Here is a 21,146-nt window from a genome sequence, read left to right as displayed (position 1 = left end):
TTATTTTGTTCTCAGAAGTTTGATGATCAGCCTTTCAAGCTAAAACTAAATTTTCTAAATTCGCCGTACTTGACAAAAACATATATTGAAAATACGATTCCTAATACACTTGACAACGTATCTTTGCAGAAGCTTTTCATAGTTTAAACTATTAAAAATACATTGGTATAAGAGTTTTAGAAATTTGTATAAGGTATCTTTTAATTGAAATGCATTTAAATGAAATTATCCAACAATTTAGAAAACTCATAGAATGTGCAACAAGCTTACGTATTTTAAAAATCAGTTTCAATCTTGATCCGAATTTGTATCATAATTTAAGGTTTCATCTGAACAATGTCCGTATTAATTTCAATTTCCTTATAAAAGTCTTCATGAGTCATGCCTATATCCAGATACCTACCTCACTTTGCTATTGTATGAAATTCGCTTGCCTTCAGCGCAACAATACCTACAACACCTTGCTTCGGTTTATCGTCGTCATGCAGTTGAAAGTGAATTCGGAAGCATCAAGCGCCGAGCAATGTGCTCGACATTTTTTGTGTCGCTGCCGTCTTGAACCCAAAATTCGAACAGTTCATTCCGAAGTGACGAATACCAACAACACGCAGGGAAGCAATGCAACGTAGCGTACCGAGAGAAAGACGATTTTTGTGTTAACTGTGAGAGAAGGATCGGTGTGAAACGAAGCAGGTATTCAATCGGGCCGAAGTCGAAGTCATATTGCATCATCGTCGCTTGAAGATTCACTCATGAAGGTGACGATTCAAAGGTCTGGGTACGCGAACAAAAAAAGATTGAGGTACACTGCTAAGTATCTAAGAATTTCCGAAGTTTTAGATCAGAGTTTTTCAGTTTAGAGAAAAGTTTTTGCGTGGAGGATCCTGAGAATAAACTTATTCATAATTCCTTTTCCATCGAATGGCCTAGTTCTACTAAGATTCGAACCTATGACCACCCGCTTGCCACAGCAGTCTATGTAATCTTGCGGTTGCGAAGCTTTTCACCGTAACAGCATAATATTTCTAATTTTCACAGTCTGGTGCATCTTGTATGAAAAAATACAGATATTTTACAAGTAGCACAGCCATGTTAGACTATTTATTGTTATCAAAGAAACTCTCTAGCAGTATACTGTCTTAAAAATAAGCCTAATTTACATAGACGCTCTTGAACCTGCAGCCACATATAGTTCCGGCCAGTGATCCTCTACTGGTTTAATCATGAAAAATCACCATTCCGCTACATTAAGCGGTTTTTAGTTAGTACTCATATTTGTGAAGAAATTTTAAAAGTGGCATTGAAACAATAACCCTTGAGAATAAACCCGGAAAGTCATTCTCATTTAAAAGATACTAAAGCATAGTGTCGTTTGTATCATTCTTTGAGACTAAAGCATTTCGTATTGGTATTATATTTGAAAAATGCACTGTGGCGTTTCCATCATTAAGTGCTATAGAGACCTTCACGACTTTTAGTCTAGAAGGCATTTTATGCGCTATTAAAAAATATTTCTGCTACTGAAGGTAAACAGAGTGCATAATAAACGGCACCATGAAAAGCAATAAATAGTTTTGGATATTCTTAAATATTTATAAAACTTATGAAATATGAAAACAAATACAATAATGTTTTCCACATGCATTTGTTTTAAGTCTAAACTTTAATAAAAAATCGCGGAGTGTTGCGAGATTTCATGTTAGATTTTCAAATGTTTTCCGACCGCCATTTATTTCACTGAAAGCAAAGATTATAATTTTTAGGAACTAACTAAACAAAACTGATCCAAATTTGTGAATAATTCCTTTTAAACCAAAAATGATATTAGATATTGAAATGTTGTTCAATCTCCGAAATCGATTGTCCTCTTTTGCGTGGAATATTAAAGCAAATTTGATCCGATCTTACGTTAGCGGGGTGAGTGTTGTGTGAGCTTTTTCTGTTGGATTCGTTGCTTTTCATCGAAATAGCTTGGATGGCTCTTCTATCATAGCCATTCTGCTCAGAAATTTTAAATATACATGGGTCGTATCATACCAAACGACCAGAAAATACAGGATCGCTCGGTTCTCTTCAAAATTTATAAAATGTCCGGGTATTGGTGAAATTCCAATCGAATGTCATCATAAGATTATGCGTGGTATAGTTTTGCCAGCATTGAAATGTTTGCGTTTGAAAACTGAAAATACAATAATTGGGTTTTGGCTTAGCAGTCAGTAATCTCAGTATTTAGAACGAAGTTATCGTCTTTCGTCCCTACGGTTTAGCACTTGTTGGTGCCTACATCAATGGAAAAAATTGTAAATTTCTCGATTATGTAACTTTCCTCAGAGATAAATAAACCGATTTCAACGATCGTGGAGTCTAGTTGACCGATAGATTCTAGTTTGATATGTCATACTGCAGTTATTAATTTAAAAACAAGATTTTTATTCTTGGAACTCAAATTGTAAATACTTGATGTAACAAAGAACCATTTTAGAATGAAAAATCAAGTCTAAAGTTTATTTCCGGCCATTGAGCACCATTCTGGTTCCTGAGATCTCTACATTGAGTAGAATTGAGTCTTTCAGGCTATTTTCCAGCCACCCAGGTTCCGGAAACCCAGCGGGAATTATCAAGATGTAATTTTTTATTCCAAAAATGGAAGTGATTGTGAAATCTTTTTCAATAACAACAACACGCGTGTGTGAGAAAAGCATCGGTCTTTTTCCGCTGGCTGGTTACAAAAATTAAATGCGAGCTATTGAATCTTTCGTCTAGTGAAGATGAGAGAATGTGAAACTTGACAAAAAGGCGAGTCTATTTCAAAGTACCGTAAGTTGGGGTGGCTTTGATCACTTTCTTTAATATATTTTCAATATTTTAACAATATACTGTAAAACGGGGCGAATAGAAACATTTTCCCATATACTTTGTAGTGTACAAAACATACCGTAATTATCCGTGCGTTTCGTCTTCGACTCATCCACTGAGAGAAAAGCACTTAAGAATTTCATAAGTTATAACTTATGAACATACATAATTTTGATTTCATTAGACACTTATGCATTGCATATCAAGCTTATAAATTTCATAAGTATACTTAAGGATTTTCATATGAACGTCATGAGCATCCCACACGCGTAACTTATGATTTTCATAAACGGCAAAATTGTGAAAATTCCATAGTCATATCTTATAAAATCTGCAAAATGGCAGACCAGAATTGTTGGTTTGTGCACCGTCAGACACTCGGCAAGAGGAATCAAAGGCAAACTTGTTTCCTGCATTTTAATCTCCATTTACTTGTACTCTTAACTATATATTTGTAATATTTGCGAATAAAGAATAAGTAAGAACTAGTGTAAAAAAGTTTTTTTTAACAAAACATGGAAGCATACCCTACTATTATTAATTTCATGGCAGCAATTATAAGCTTTATAACATAAAACTAATGATATTCATATCAATCTGTTCATGAAATTCATATTGAAAAGCTATGATTTTGATATGTCTGTTCTTATAACATGCATACCTACGACCAATAAATTTTATAAGTATGACTTATGAAAATCGTTAGCAGTCGAGAACAAAATTTCCCCTCCAATTCATAAGCCAAACTTATGACTTTTATAAGGAATCCTTGTGGCGCAAAATCATAAGGGGTTCTTATGGAACTCAATAGTTATTTTCTCTGCGTGTCAGTATGGGACAGTTCTACTTGAACCGTCCATAGACGCAATGTCTTATACCGTAATGTCTATAACGAATGTAAAAGCTTTAAAACATGGGTCTAGCCTATCTCTATCAAGGGTCTAGCTAACATTTTAATAAAAATATTTTCCATTCTTCCATTGAAATAAATGTTGCATGTTTCTATTGGCCCCACAGTAAAAACGCTCATTAGTCGACTACGTTTTTCTTGTTCTGATAAAAGAATCGAATTTTACTTTGAAGAAAAAAGCAAAATAAAATGCAAAATTTGCAAAATAAAATTACAATGTGTTTACATAGCGAAAATGTTCGTTTTATTACTACATGTATGTCATCTTATTGCATGGACATGTCCTAAAAGAATCTTCATTAGGAACAGAAGGATTCGAGGTTGGGTCAAACATTTCTACCGATCCAGGGTGTTCTTGTAGTTCGTCTATACACGGCGTCCAGTAACACTTTGGCTGGTAAAACTGGAGTCATGGTTTGTTTCTTTCGGGTTATTGATGTCTTTGTCAATTTATGTCAACCACTACTCAGCTCATAGCTTGGTTGTCTTCTGGATTGGGTTCTGATGGTAGCTGTAAAAATTGATACCGTATTTTGTGGCAGCTTGATTTTTATTTCTATTTCTGCTATTTCTACTTAACGTTTTTGCGGCTTGCATCAGGCGGAGTAGATCCGTTTTTTTTGTTCTTTTTTTGAACCTTTTTGTTCGTAAGTCTTGAACAAAATGGGCAGGCATCATTTTACATGAAAAATGTGACTGCATTTCTCAAATCTCTGTTTTTGTGTAAAAAGATTCGCTCTGGTGTTGTTTCTACTCGCCCCGTAAACTTCACACCTGGAGTTTTCCATGAAACATAAGTTGAAGGTTGATAAACACCTTAGGGCAATCTTCAAATTCATTGTAAGAACTTCAAATGCTCTACTACTAAACCAGAAAAGCACACGAACAAGAGCTCAAAGTGAAACAAAATGGCTTCCTTAGGCAAAGTTTTTTGGCACCCGGAAACGCTTTGACCTCGAGCCTCCATTTTGTATTTTTTTTAAACAAACTGACATAAAGGTGTTTACTATTTTCTTTTTCTTCATCTATAATTTATTTGACACGGCACAAATACAATTCAATGTTTAACGGCGCCAATTGTATCTGGTAGCTTACTTTCTAGTGTATCTTAGTAACTAAAAGCAAATTTTTTATCCTCACTGCCGACTACGAGCTGAAACTAAATCAAACTTAAAGCTAGAATGTTTTGCATTAAAAGCACTGATTTGTTGTTTGATGGTTTTCCATCGCCATAGGTAAGTAGCATATTGAATATGTTCCGCTGCTGGGCAAGATATTACGGACTGGCATATTGGGTTGTCTCCCTCGGGGCCTGAGAGTATCGTGCGGGTCTAGTTGCTGTTTCCGGATCCGGGGTCTTAACGTGTTCTTGTCGTTTGGTTGGATGTGGGTGGAAGGGAATAGGATTAAACTGGGGCGTGGATGAATTTCAGGAAAACGTATATAAGGGACATGTAGGATAGGTCACGGCTCGCCAAGACATCACGAACAGGAACAGCCGGCTGCCTACTTTCGGCCTGCAGGGAAGCTATTAATTTAGACCTGGCGTCACGGTGTACAGGGCATGACCAAACCACATGCTCTATGTCGTGATAACCTTCACCACAGGCACAGATACCACTTTCCCCGAGCCCAACACGACGGAGATGCGCGTCAAATCTATAGTGATTGGACATAAGCCGGGACATCACGCAAATGAAATCCCAACCTACATCCAACCCCTTGAACCACGGGTTCGTCGATACTTTGGGGATTATGGAATGTAACCACCTTCCCAATTCCCCTCTGGTCCAAGCATTTTGCCAACTGATGATCGTATTCTGACGTACAAGTGCGAAAAATTCATTAAAAGCAATTGGTCTTTCATAAATATCACCGTTTGTTGCGCCCACCTTAGCCAAAGAGTCCGCTTTCTCATTGCCCGGTATCGAGCAGTGAGAAGAGACCCACGCTAAGGTAATCTGAAACGATTTTTCGGATAAAGCACTCAGATGTTCCCGTATTTTCCCCAGGAAATACGGAGAGTGCTTAACATCTTTCATCGATCGGAGAGCCTCAATGGAACTGAGACTGTCCGTAAAGATGAAATAATGGTCCGTGGGCATTTTTTCGATAATCCCTAGGGTGTACTGAATTGCAGCTAATTCTGCGACGTAAACAGAAGCAGGATTATCGAGCTTATGGAAGACGGTTAAATTGTTATTGAAAATACCGAAGCCAGTGGACCCATCAAGAAGTGATCCGTCAGTGTAGAACATATTGTTGCAGTTGATGTTCCGATATTTATTGGAAAAAATTTTGGGGATCTGCTGTGGTGTTTACTATTGAACTATCCAAAAAAAATTATTTACATGATTTTTTATTGTTGGCAAAGACTTGTGTTGTGGTAACATTTTTCAAGTTCAGAAGTTTTGTTTCTATTCGTTCCACTGTTTCTGTTTACCCCGTTTCACGGTACTGAATACAAAATTGATTGATATTTTTAAAATGAGTGCTGGCCTTCGTTGAGCAAGATCCAGTCACTACTTCAAAAGGTTCTGCTTCTTTTGATCTCTTCATTGTTTTGATGAATTTATTGATTTTTTTTTTCATCTGAAGAATTTAGAAACAAAATAAACCAACTTAACGTATCGCAGCTTGTTGTTTTGTATCTGCTTGAACCGATTTTTTGTATGCAATAAAAATCGCTCTTAATTCATTTTATTTTTAAAATAATATTTTAGCAAGAAATACACTCTTTCAATAGCAGGAAATTTATGGATAGTAGCAATGTAGGCATATCTGAACACAATCAGGGAAGATAACGACAAATATCGAGCTCTCTAAGCGCTTTATATCACAAATTCAAAAAAGAAATAGAATAATCAAAGTCACCCCAGTCCACCGTACTCTTCTGCTATAAAATATTGCTTCTGGTCAAACTAATTGAACTCTTTTGGTAGATGGTGGGACGGACGGACGGACCTATATAAGCAGTAGCGTAACGGATGTGGCAATAGCAGCAGCGGGGTGGCCCAGTATCAGCTTTCCGAATTTGCTTTCGGCCTAAACAAATCACTTACCTGTAGGTCACATATCGCAGCAGCAGTGCGGTATTTTTCAGTGTGTGTTGTCAGAGTTCCTAATTTACTCAGTAGTACAGCAGTAGAAAAATCTTTTCTATGGTCGTGGATGTAGCTCACATAATATAACGCTAGCTTAGCATGTGAGAAGTACGGGTACTGATGCCATTGTGACGGTGTGGGATATTGCTTAGTTGAAATGAGTCGATAGCAATGTTTTTTTCCCGATCACAGACATATCTTTCATACTCCAGCACGGAATAGCAACTAATTTGTCTACCACTTCAAGTAGTGAAATATTACTTTGAAATGTAATATTATTCACGTACAATGGACTTCAAGTTAATTTATTGAAGAGTTTCTTGATACGTGCAAGCTATAGTAGACTTTGACTGATGACTCCGAATTAGCGAATTAGCGGAATGGTGCCCACCACTGCTGTTTAGGTTTTTGTGTTAGTTGAAATATGTACCCGATTCTGAGCTGAAATATGTACCCGATTCTGAGCTTTTTCGCGCTTTCACGAGAACAGTAACGTCAGCTTAAAATGTGGCTTAATGCGTTCCTCGGAGCCCCGGAATCGATTTGACCTTGCTTGAAGGGTTCTTTTCACCTCCGTAGATTCCTCAGCGATTACAAAATGAACATTCAATTTGCTACAATTACAACGCGCCATATCGGAAATGACTTTAGCGGTTTTTTTAGCGGTTGCGGTGCTTCGCAAACTGGCTTTCGCTGTCTAAAGAATTGCTATTCAGCAGGAACTGGTAAATCGTATTAAAATTAATTACATCCAATGAAATTTTATACCGCGAACCGTGGTTTTGGTTGAATTTTGTAGTTGATGGAATCAGTCAGTCAACAAACTTTCTTTGAAAAATTTAAAAAAAGTTCAATTTGTAACCGCGGAGGAATGCACGGAAGTAAGAAGAACCCTAGAAGCCAGGTTCGATGCGGTCAAACTGTTCGAGCTGACTTTACCGTTCTCAAGAAAACACAGAAAAGCTCATAATCGGATGAATATTTTAATTTAACGCAAAAAGTTGAACAAAATTCATTACATCACTTACTATCAAGTTTTGTCAAGAAATGATAGCAATGAGGGACCCAACATAGAGCGAATCGAAGTGATCCATCGCATTTGCCTAGTCACTTGATATGGCATCACTCATAATCAATTCCAATTCCACTGAGAGGCATAGATTCTATACCGTGGATCGTATGACATCTTTCGGTTTGAGGAAGAGATCAGCGAAACTTCACAAAGATAGAGCTTTCTTCAAGTAGTATGTCAAATACCGTTTGACTCTTAAAAGTCATGAGGTGAAAATTAGAACAATAACTCCATCTTTTCTCATTTAGAAGATGGAATTGGGATGGATGAGAAAAGTATAAAATTTAAAGTGCTACACCCGTCATTCGAAAATGGCCAAAGCCGAAAGTTGGGTTGGATTTAGGTAATAAAATTTTTTTTTACTAATTAGCAACTACAAACAAGGGTAATTACAGTCGAATCGCTCTATAGCGACATCGCAAGGGACCGTCGTTATAGAGAAATGTCGCAATAAAACGAATAAGTTTTATGAATATGAAGCAAAAGGGACCATTGAGAATGTCGCTAAAGAGGGATTTGTCGCTATATGAATTGTCGTAATAGAGAGATTCGACTGTATATTGAGAATTTTGTGATCAACCTTCTATAAGTACATAAACCTAGTAAAAAATGAAAGAATTTTTCTCTACTGTGGGTGCACCAACGGAAAGATTGGCAAAAGTGTTGGTTGATGTATGTCATTTCCTAATCAATCTGTTAAGAATACATGAGGTTTTATTGAAAATTTAATATCATCGGGCGGTATCAATTCTGACAAGATAATGTTTTTCTTTTGTGTCACAGCGCTCTTCCCAAGTGTCCCAGTGAAAGAAGTCGTAAATCTTTTAGAAGATTGGATTCGCTACCAGCGATGTGACAATACTTAGAAAACTTAACTAGACTCTCGATGGAAGACACTTATTTTTTCATTTCGAGAGGAATTTTACAAACAAACAAAAGAAGCTCCTATCCTATCCATGTGACCTTTCTATGGCGAACTAAAAAAATGATGTGGCCAGGATTGTTAGTGAAGATACGTATATCATAATTTTGGCTTTTTCTAAATTTTAAATACTCACAAAAGTATCCGTTTTACTTTAGAGATGGATTTCGTTTAAAATCTTTTTGCTTGGACGTTTTCTACTGCACTATGACCGTAAAGAAACATTTCCGTCAAACTTTTTTTTGTTCAGGTATTTTGTGCCGAACCAGGTCTGCAGAACCCCAAGTGCCTCTGGCATTCAGTGAATTTAAATCGCTTTGATTCAAAGGTAACCGGTGAAGTTTTTATAAAGTTTCGTAACTTTCCATCAATTAGCTTAAAAATGTTATTATTCTAACGGAACGATATGAATTGCTTTTTGTAGATAAAATATAGTTCCTCCAGTGAATCATATTATCACTTATAACTAAATAAAGTGTTCATGAAACTATATTTATCGACTGAGAAATTCAGAAGACAAATTACTCTTGCCCTTTCCTAGTTTCCTAACAAATTATGCGGGTATCACTGCACTACTCACAAAGCATAACACAATTGTAGTGCATATTAAAATACTCAAGCCAAAATATATTGAGAACAACAGAGCGTACTAGTAGATGACTGAGCAAACGGTCTAGATACACAGTTTGTGATTGGAATTATAAATTAAACAGTCGATAAAAAAAGATACTCTCTATTCCTATAGATAATAATACTTTTCAAAACAGAGCAGATCGTATTTAAGTCTAATGATTGTAATCAATAACACACTTCATTATCTGTAATTAAATCCAGTATCGAAACGGCTTACGCAAACATCTTTTCACCTTGCGGAAGCATTTGTAGATTGCCACCAGGTAAGATTTTTTCTAATCGCCCCCCGTGATTGCAAGGCAATCAAAACCTCTAGCACCTGCTTCCTGAGCAGGAAGCTGTCATAGCACGAGCGCAACAAGCAACCAATCTAAATTTGTTTGATAAATCAATTTACACACAAGGAGCCGCCTGTTTTACTGTCGCCGAGGGCCACATCCAGTCAGGTAGAAAGAAGTAATTTTCCATTCCATTGCTTACAAGTAAGCTATAGAGTTAAAGTGTGCAAATAAATTCCATTAATTTAGGGCTACGTATTTTGCCCCGACCGGCAGCGAAAGGATTGATTGGCCGGCTGATACTTACCCCTCATAATGGGTGAAACGTCGTACACCTTGACGCTGCCTCGGCTGGAGAACTGGCCCATCACCATTTCCAGGTAATACACCGGCCTTCCCACAATGAGCAGCACGATCAGGTACGGAATCACGAAAGCACCGCCACCGTTTCTGAACGCAGTCGAAGGGAATTTCCACACGTTGCCCAGACCTACGGACATCGCAATGCAGGACAGCAGAAACTCGACGCCTTTGTCCCATTTTTCACGCTCGCCACTGCCGGAACTGTTATCATCCGGGGGTGTCTCCACTAGAACGGGAGGTCCACTACCGTTGATGGCAACTCCCGCTGGGGTTGACAATTTATCTGTTCCACGCTCGGTTGGGTTTGCTTCATGATGATCGCCGACGAACGATCGATTTACTACCCCCGACATGTTGGCTTAATGTATTTAGTACACTTTGCAATGCCGACGCTGATGATTATGATAATAATGACGGGAAGAATGCGCATACGTAACACTAATCACTAGGTGTATTCACTGTTAGCTAGCACGAGCGGCGGGTAATTTGTTTTGACACTGACATTCACAACTTTCACGTAATGTTGGGCGATTTTATTTAGTAACGGTGCGTCCGAGAAGTTTTCTTCAGCCACAGAAGGTTTTCCATTCACTTTCATCCGCATGTGTTTTCCACTAGCAAAAAATCACCTTTCTACCCTGAGAAACCACACAATAAAACGATTATAGAACGTCGGCAGAATTTAACCACGTATAACCCATTAAAAGTTGTAACAAAAAGTCCCCGAAACAACTAACTAACCGTGCTAGAACACAGACCACTTATTAGTCTTTGTTCGTTTTGGTCTTACTTTTTTCACCCGGATCGGACGCACTGTGCAACGACCGTTCTGAGTGAACTGCACTAGAATAGTAAGATCGATAGTCGAAATGTACCGAGGATTTATATGAGGGAAGGCCTCACACGAGTAGCGTACGGGTTGTGGTTATCCAACTAATACCTGCTCGACCGGCGGCGGTCGGGTTTTTGTTGACCGAGCTCGCACGCTGTGGGATTGTCCGATTGTCGATCGTCTATTGACTATCGAGACACAGTCGCTCTCTGGTTTGCACCCAGGATAGATAATGAGCACCGTTATAATTAGACTAGGAAAATGGCTCCGGTCTACGCTACGAATAGGGGAATTGGAATTCTTATGACTTCGGCAGCCGGCGTGCTTACCAGAGCAGGGCTTTGTTTCAACGGTCGGCTGACTTATTATATCAACTGGTCATATTTAGTATTTGATGGTTTGTTGTTTAATAAATTTGGTGTAGTTCAACAATATCATTTATACGGTAGGGTTCTACAACAAACATTGCTAAACGATAATTGTTTACCGAAGACAAAACTGCTGCAATGATCAGATTAATACATGGGCCGATCAAATGGAAATCAGGTTGATGTATAAATAAATTAACGATATCGGAACAAACAGCGAAGTTCGCGCTCTGGCCCGGTAGAAAATCATAGCGGCCTCGGAAATTCGGATTAGATCTGAACCGCAATCTGGGAATAATGACATTGGTAACATATTCAGTTCTATTTTTTTTCGCAATTTTCTGTCCTCAACTACGATTTCAATCGAAACTATTTTCAAATCGCTTGATGTCTCGAAAGATTTTAAGATATTTTGTAAAGTTTTAGGTGAAGTTTGTAATCATTTGTTCGTTTAAGTGATCTCCCAAAAAAATTTCTTCAAAATTTATACTTGTTTTCCTAACTCTGAGCGGTTGACACAAATTTTAAACCGTGTTTAGCACGCACTCTGACTTAACCCTCTAGTGCCCAGTGCCGCCTTTAGACGGTCTTCAGTTGAACCTCTAAAAAGCTTCAATCAATTCTTAAAAATTGTTTACAAAAATTCATAGTGATTTTTTCGAAGTTTGTCTTAAAATTAACTTGGGCACTAGAGGGTTAATTTTAATGGTCTTTTTTGGGTTTCTCAGCATTTTCAATGCTCCAGGTTTTGGTTTTGCCTCTATAGCCGTTTCCAGTGATTTGAAACCCAATTTGGAAGCCTTTTTCGTTTGTAGATATTCAACTTTGTTTGCTTTCTTTTCATATTTATTTACGCCGCACAGTGGGATGAAATTAAAAATAGTAGAACATTGATGTTTCTCACGAAACGTATGTTTTTAGCAGTTTCTCAGTTTTTATGAGTAATTTATTTGGATGGTAAAATTTTTTGCTTAAAGGGGGTGTAAACCCAAAACGAAAAAAAATAATTTTTTTATTTCCTGATGAACTTGGTAACTTTTTCACGACGCATTGTAGAACTAACTATTCCGAGCAAGTTTGTAGTAAATTGGAAAATTCTATCTCCTGACCTGACAAATTTATAAGGTATAAAAGTCGAAAAAACAGGCCTCTTCATGACAATTCTGAATTTTTTGATGAATTTTTCAAACCAAATAGCAAATTAAATATTTTCTTCACATTGCTTCTTTTTACCTTTTTTAAAGTCTTTAAGCAATTTCAGTACAAAATAAATATGTTCGGTATCTCCATGAAATAAAGCGTCATAGACATGCTGCTCTGCCAAGCTATAAAAAACATCGCACGTTTCTAGCAAAGAACCAGTTGAGACTCGCTAGTAACAGATACAAACTGTACAACCGATTCCTGTTACATTAAGCGAACTCAAAGAACTTAACGTCGACAACCAAGAAAGTTCTTTTTTTCTGTTTGGTCCATACGAAAGGAAGATGGATTACTAGTATTGATGTTTTTCAGTGATTTGTCTGCTAACACTGATTCGTCCAAGTGGGTGGTATTTGCTGAGCACTCAAAAGTAGCTTTTCCATCTGCATTTGCTACGCCAGATCAGATCGCTGCTGTGTTACGTGATACTCTGCAGGACAGCTTTGATTGTGGAGTATTCCAAAGAGCAGGTTTTGAGCGCAATACAAAAGCTGGAACGCTCCCGAAATCAATGATGAAAAATTGCACGAATGGTGCCGCGTAGTACCTCTTGTCAAGCTGTTTAATCTCACCCTGCAGCGAGGATTGTTTTCTGCACGATAGAAAAAAGAAAGCTCACACCAATTCATAAAAAAGAAGACAAATATAACATAACCAACTATCGAGGAATCACGTTATTGTGCGCTTGTACTAAAATTTTCGAGGTAGTATTCACCATAATACTGTTTGAATCGTGTAAAAATTACATTTATTCCACCGCTTCTTCTGGAGTGCCGCAAGGAAGCAATCTGAGCCAACTTTTGTTTTCACTTTTCATCAACGACGTTACTGTTACTGCGCAAGGTACACAACTCCTCTTCGCGGGCGATGTGAAAATTTTCATGACTGTAGCCTGCCGTAATGACCTACAAGTGAAGACCTGTCGTGACCTACAAAAGTTGCTTGATTCCTTCGGTGACTAGAGAGACCGAAATCTCCTGACTCTGTGCGTAGATAAAATCCTCGGCTTCAGCAGAAAGCCACAACCAATCAGTTTTCCATACAGCTTGTCTGGGCAAGGACTCCAGTGCGTATGCCAAGGCTAGAAATTTTGGCCTAATTGCGGATAGCCAGCTTACAATCCGAACACACTACGAGCAGGCCCGGATTTGAGGGGGGCAAAAGGGGGCAAATGCCCCGGGCCTCCTAGTCCTAGGGCGACCTTTTTTTTGCTTGTCACCTTCCAGAACGTTATCTCTAGATGTTTTAAGAAAAGAGGGCCTCACAAACAAATTTGCCCCGGGCCCATCAGCGTCTAAATCCGGCCCTGACTACGAGGATGTCATCTCTAGAATCAAAAGGTAACTGAGATTCACCTTCAGAACTACCGATGGTTTTCGAGATCCAGTGTGTTTCAGTGTGCAGTTTTCTGTACCAAGGATTGCTAGTACAAGATAATTCTTGACTTTTCGTAGATCGTTTAAATGAAACACTGATGATGTGATAAGGCTTATGTCAATGAGAGTTAAAAGAGGCTGCAGATCTGTTAGGCTTCAGCGAACCCATCAACACGTTTTTGCGTCGTCTAAGGATCCGCTAAAGATAATTGTCTTATTTATTTTACTCATCAAGAGGAGCATTGTCAGATAAAATAAACATAATATAATATAACATAACATAACATAACATAACATAACATAACATAACATAACATAACATAACATAACATAACATAACATAACATAACATAACATAACATAACATAACATAACATAACATAACATAACATAACATAACATAACATAACATAACATAACATAACATAACATAACATAACATAACATAACATAACATAACATAACATAACATAACATAACATAACATAACATAACATAACATAACATAACATAACATAACATAACATAACATAACATAACATAACATAACATAACATAACATAACATAACATAACATAACATAACATAACATAACATAACATAACATAACATAACATAACATAACATAACATAACATAACATAACATAACATAACATAACATAACATAACATAACATAACATAACATAACATAACATAACATAACATAACATAACATAACATAACATAACATAACATAACATAACATAACATAACATAACATAACATAACATAACATAACATAACATAACATAACATAACATAACATAACATAACATAACATAACATAACATAACATAACATAACATAACATAACATAACATAACATAACATAACATAACATAACATAACATAACATAACATAACATAACATAACATAACATAACATAACATAACATAACATAACATAACATAACATAACATAACATAACATAACATAACATAACATAACATAACATAACATAACATAACATAACATAACATAACATAACATAACATAACATAACATAACATAACATAACATAACATAACATAACATAACATAACATAACATAACATAACATAACATAACATAACATAACATAACATAACATAACATAACATAACATAACATAACATAACATAACATAACATAACCTAACATAACATAACATAACATAACATAACATAACATAACATAACATAACATAACATAACATAACATAACATAACATAACATAACATAACATAACATAACATAACATAACATAACATAACATAACATAACATTATATAACACAACATAACACAACATAACATAACATAACGTACCATTACATAACATTACATAACATAACATAACATAACATTACATAACATAACATTATATAACATTACATAACACAACATAACATAACATAACGTAACATTACATAACATTACATAACATAACATAACATAACATAACATTACATAACATTACATAACCTAACATAACATAACATAACATAACAAGAAATAACATAGCATAACATAATATAACATAACATGAAATAACATAGCATAACATAATATAACGTAACATAACATAACATAACTCTATGTCCATGACCATTTTTGCAGGAAACTCCATAGACAACTATGCGTAGATGAGGCGGCGGCCTAGTGTGGTAGGTAAAGTTTCCGCCAACCACGCTCGACGCCTGGGTTCGAATCCCAACGCCGACATAGGTGTCGATAGTTGTGGGGTGGCGTGATCTACTCACAACCAACCCAACTGGTCTAGATTCAATCTCAGCCGACACCGGGAGATTTTCTAAGGCGAAAAATCTCTGAGATCACGCCTTCCATCATATGAGGAAGTAAAGCCGTTAGCGCCGTTCCGTTAATCAACGGGTCGTAAGTTAGGGTCCTGGGTTGAGTCGCCTCCCGGGCGTCAGTGATTGGCACAACAACAGTGGCGGAAGTAGACCGACGGAAATAAGCGAGAATAAAAAAACTATGCGTAGAATAGCAATTCAGTTATACCTCGATTCTACACACCCTCGATTATACGCACCCTCGATTTTACGTACTTAGATTTTACGCACATTTTACCTCGAGTTTACGCACACTTTTTTCAAACACATTTTAAATTCTTATGTTTTCTTCATTAAATTGTGCGTAATGAAGGGTTATATATATTAGACATGGTTCTCTAATAAGGGGCCGGCCATATTGACTGGGATATCTACCGAAAACCGGAAGACAGTAACAACAAGACCTCTTTTGCGTAACAGCGAGCATTTTCAAGGTTGTATACGTGTCTAACGCGTAAAATATTTGACGTCGTACGCACACAATCTCTTTTGGAGTAATTTACTAAAACTTTTATATAAAACGTGTACTGTTACAAGATAGAGGAGCTGTTTTCAATGCCCCCTTAGGATTAGTATGTGGATAAAAATAAATGTGTGAGTCACACATCTCTCTCTCTCACACACACACACACGCACACGCACACACACACATACACATATACGCACACATATACGCACACATATACGCACAAATATACGCGCACACATATACGCACAAATATACGCACATACACACATATATACGCGCATCCACACACATATACGCACATACACACGCATATACGCACATACATACACATATACGCTCATCCACACACATATACGCACATCCACACACTTACACACGTACACACACTTACACACGTACACACTCAAACACTCATTGTTTTAAGTAATTCCTTTCAAGCATTTTACATATGTTCTGGGTGAGTTTCCCACGGCACATTAGAGAACGTCTATTATATACGTAACGCAAATAATTACCTTCTTCGACCCCGCTCCTATGTAACTCTCTTATTTTGGACCCTTAATATTGTTTCTATGAGCTGTCAAGCTTTCCAACCCCCCTTTAGAACGTTACATACTAATTGGATGACCCCTACATCTTTTCTAGCACATTTCCGATCACGGAAGTTAATTTTGGGTTATAAAAAAATAATAAAAATTTTGATTCGATTTTATGCACAATTCGATTTTACGCACATTTCAAAAACGAGAATGTGCGTAAAATCGAGGTATACCTGTATATCAAATTATAATTCTTCTTCACGGTTTTGCTTTTTTTTTAACAATTTTCGACCAAATTTCAAGCATTTCTTACCATCGTCGACAATTTTTTCATAGTGAGATATTCATTTTCCTTCGTTATCTGCTCTATGGTTTGTTATCCAGTAGAGTAAAAATTGTATAAGAATCTGCACATACACACACACACATATACACACACATACACACACATACACACACACATACAGAAAATGCTCAGCTCGTCGAGCTGAGTCGAGTGATATATGCCATTCGGCCCTTTGGAGCACTTTTATACTTTCGGTTTTGCAAGTGATTGCTATACCTTTCTACTGCCGCTATTCGCATAATAGTCCTATGTAAAAGTTGCCAGTCCTGTGTAAATTCTGCGAAAATGGGTCCATTTTGGCATGTTTTTCAAGAATAGCCATTAAAAAAGTGAGGTTTGATTCCCACAACCTCGATTTTAATGGCTACTCTTGTAGAGCATGCCAAAATGGACCCATTTCCGCAAAATACAAGAAAACATAGGACTTTTACGTGGGACTGTTATGCGAATAGTGGCAAAAATATATTACATTCAATTCAAGTAAGAATACCTCTTAAGCAAATATTGCTGCCAGGTTTTGCTAATTCAAAGCTTGTTTTTTTTTCAAACTACAGAACAGAAAACGAAAAACAAATTTTTCTCCGGCCACTTTGCACTGCTTCACAGATTAATTATGTATTTATAAACCGTGAATCGCCTGGTTTCAATCAAATTCGAAGCGCGTTCAAAAAATTATAAATTATTGATATATCATTTTGTAAAACTAATCGAGAGTTGAATTCTCGCAATACCGATTGATTTTTGGTACTTTTTATGATGCGTATCTTGAAAAATGTTTCAAATTGTTAGACATTAAGGTGACATTAAGGGGACGCATTAACTGTTTTCGAGTCTTGTGCATTTGAAAATTCGAAGTAGTGACTCAAATTCGGCCATTTTTGGAAATAAATAATTCCAGTACAAAGCTTTCGTTTCACTGTACTGATATTCTAAAAAGTAAGGATATAGAAAATTTCATTTAAATTGTAATGTAAATATATTCTTAACAAAACTTTGCATATGCTATGCACGATATTTTCAAAGATATTTTTCAATATACATTTTTTCCACTGATTCAAAACAAGTAACAATATCACGATATACATCGATACGTCTGTTTATTGATGCGGTTGTTCCTCAATTGTGTCGGCAAATAATTACATTGCGGTTTGCAAGTGTAAACTGCACCTCGCATTCTGAGTATTTCTACGAATTGTTATCTTCGACAGAATTTGTGCTTGTCAGTTCGTACTATCAACGATCTGGTACCGATTAAGCTGATCATTTCTGTTTGGTTATTCGAATGATGACTTTGGTAGCCCATAATAGTAAAAGTCCATTCTGTTGCTATTTGTTAGGTTGAACGTTGAATTCACTTCCAAGAAGCATAGTTGTAAATTGTGAAATAGTATCGGTTAGCATGATTTAGTTTATTTTAGTACTGTAGAACAGCTACTCATTTCTCAAGTGAAATGTGAAACGAAAATACGATCCAAATTACGCAAAATCGGCAACAAAGTCTCAATGTTCGAGTAATTTTGTATAATATCAGGGGGATTGGGATAAGATTATCCCAATACAGTTTTTGTTCTAATGTAATTAATGATGCTTTCAACGGCTGCGATTATACGAAATGTGATTTAAGATAGCAGATCCTTATAATTCAGATAATGGTAGTCTTTCAACTGTCCAAATCATCAAACTTGTCTCGTTCAATTCCTGTTAGGTACAACAGGCTAATTACCAGTTTAGTTTTATCGCAATGTCTCTTGCGTTCAACTAATTTACGGTATGTCGGTGAACCTGTCAAAATGATCGTAATTCAACGAATGTTTTTAAACGTGACGTGACAGGTTATTAGCGATGACTGTAATCTAATCGATTGAGAATATTCACCTATTCGACTAGGATAAGCAGAACGTGCCTCAATGTGAGATCAATTTTTTCTGGTGTGGCACGTTTTTCATAAAACAACGTGCTTTTATAAAGAAAGTATGCGCCTATCAGAACAAGTTTAATTAACTTTCTTAATTGAAGATTTTGAATCTGAATAATAGTATGTGTTTTTCCACGTGCAGTACTATAAAAAAAAACTTAAAATAAGCAGAGTACTAAAGTTATCCCACAGTAACGACACCACAAGCAATTAGTAAGCTTATTAGGAATGTGAAGATGTGGTTTGCACAGTCTATGTTGTCACAGCTGACTGGACGCTGTACGGTATTTCTGAGTGAAAATAGTTATTTCATCACACCACTTAGACAGCAGAGGAGACTGGGCAAAGATGTATGGAACTTGGTATTCTGGTGTATACCGATGTCGATGTGTATAAGGGTCTCGAGAGACGACCTAAAGTTACTATGGGGCTATTTTAAATTTTATTGATAAATAGTGTTGTAAAAAGTTATTAACATTGAGAAGATAGTCTATCGTAATCTTAGCGTTTATCAAAAAATTCGCGGCCACTCCTGAATGCAACAATGCAACGAACAGCTCTATATCGGTCCCATCATTCGATAAAATAATAACTTTTCAAATAAAATATAAAGGGTGATTTTTTAAGAATTTGGTTTTTCTTTAAAAAAACGCATAAAAATTACAAAACTATATGAAATATTTATTTGAGCCGATAAATTGGTTTATGCCATTTACTCTTTTAAGATAATTTCATTCAAATGTTGGCCACGGGTACGTTTTAAATGGTTTTGAAAGTCCAATTTTGGGTCACTTCTTCGAGCATTTCGGCTGGTATCTCGCGAATAACCAAGGCTGGAATTGTTGTTGGCTTACCCGCATAAACGAGAGACTTAACGTAGCCCCAGACGGCCAATTCACCGGTCCATTTCGTGAGGTGAATTGCTCACCGAACTCATTCCGCAATATGTCCATTGATTCGCGCGATGTGTGGCACGTTGCTCCTTCTTGCTGAAACCACATGTCAACAAGACCCAGCTCTTCCATTTCCGGCAAAAAAAAAATAGAAATCAACGCGCGATAGCGAGCGCCATTGATCGTAACGTTGCGATTTTGATCATCTTTGAAGAAGTACGGACCAATGATGCCTCCAGCGTGTAAACCGCACCAAACCGTGCATTTTTCTAGATGCATTGGCGATTCTTGTATTGCCTCTGGTTGCTCTTCGATGCAAATGCGGCAATTTTGCTTATTAACATACCCATTTAACCAGAAATGAGCTTCGTCACTGAACAAATTTTTTCGGTAAAAAAGTGGATTTTCGGCAAGTTGTTTTAAGGCCCATTCACCAAAAATTTGACGCTGCGGCAAGTCGTTCGGCTTCAATTCTTGTACGAGCTGTATTTTGTAAGGCTTTACATCAAGATCCTTTCTTAAAATCTTCCATGTTGTCGAATAACACAAGCCCAATTGCTGCGAACGGCGTCGAATTGACATTTCACGGTCTTCCACACTGGCTGATACGGCAGCAATATTTTCTTCTGTACGCACTCTATGTATACGTGTTGGTGGGTTTATGTCCAACAGAGTAAAACTGGTTTGAAATTTCGTCACAATAGCTTGAATAGCTTGCTCAGTAGGTCGATTATGACGACCATAAAATGGTCGCAATGCGCGAAAAACATTTTTCACAGAGGACGAATTTTGGTAATAAAATTCGATTATTTGTAAGCGTTGTTCAGGCGTAAGTCTGTTCATGGTGAAATGGCAAACCAAACTGAGTACATTAGACTTTGACAGCTGTCAGAAATTCCGCGTGAACTGTCAAATCTGAATACACGAGAAACCAAATAGCAAAAAAATCACCCTTTACATTGTGTCCACAAAAAAACAATTTGTTGTTTAATTTGATATCGGATATGATGCCGATCGCATGCCTGTTTGAATCAGACACTTTTCTCATAACACAGTGGAAATGTGATTTCACACTGAAAATTCAACGGCCGAATAATTTTAATTGCCAACATTCCCAATTGTTTGAGGAAGAGCTGGCCAACACACCCACCGCTGATTCTGCCACTACTATACAAAGACAGCTTTTCACTA

General features: G+C 36.8%; 1 protein-coding gene across 3 annotated transcripts in view; it reads right to left on the bottom strand.

The window, feature by feature from the left end:
* Positions 1-11,002, bottom strand: part of LOC129722787 (sodium-dependent nutrient amino acid transporter 1-like) — a 15,900-nt gene extending 4,898 nt beyond the window's left edge. For 2 of the 3 annotated variants that reach the window (XM_055676538.1, XM_055676540.1), the window contains exon 1: positions 10,083-11,002. In XM_055676538.1, the coding sequence (XP_055532513.1) occupies positions 10,083-10,491 (409 nt within the window). In that variant the 5' untranslated portion in view covers positions 10,492-11,002. The remainder of the gene's footprint in view (positions 1-10,082) is intronic. The other variant, XM_055676539.1, reaches the window with a different exon arrangement.
* Between the last annotated feature and the right edge of the window lie 10,144 nt (positions 11,003-21,146).

Source organism: Wyeomyia smithii, chromosome 2 (assembly GCF_029784165.1).
Source record: "Wyeomyia smithii strain HCP4-BCI-WySm-NY-G18 chromosome 2, ASM2978416v1, whole genome shotgun sequence".
NCBI lineage: Eukaryota > Metazoa > Arthropoda > Insecta > Diptera > Culicidae > Wyeomyia > Wyeomyia smithii.
Note: the sequence above shows the minus strand (reverse complement) of the source record. Positions and strands in the feature narration are given on the sequence as shown.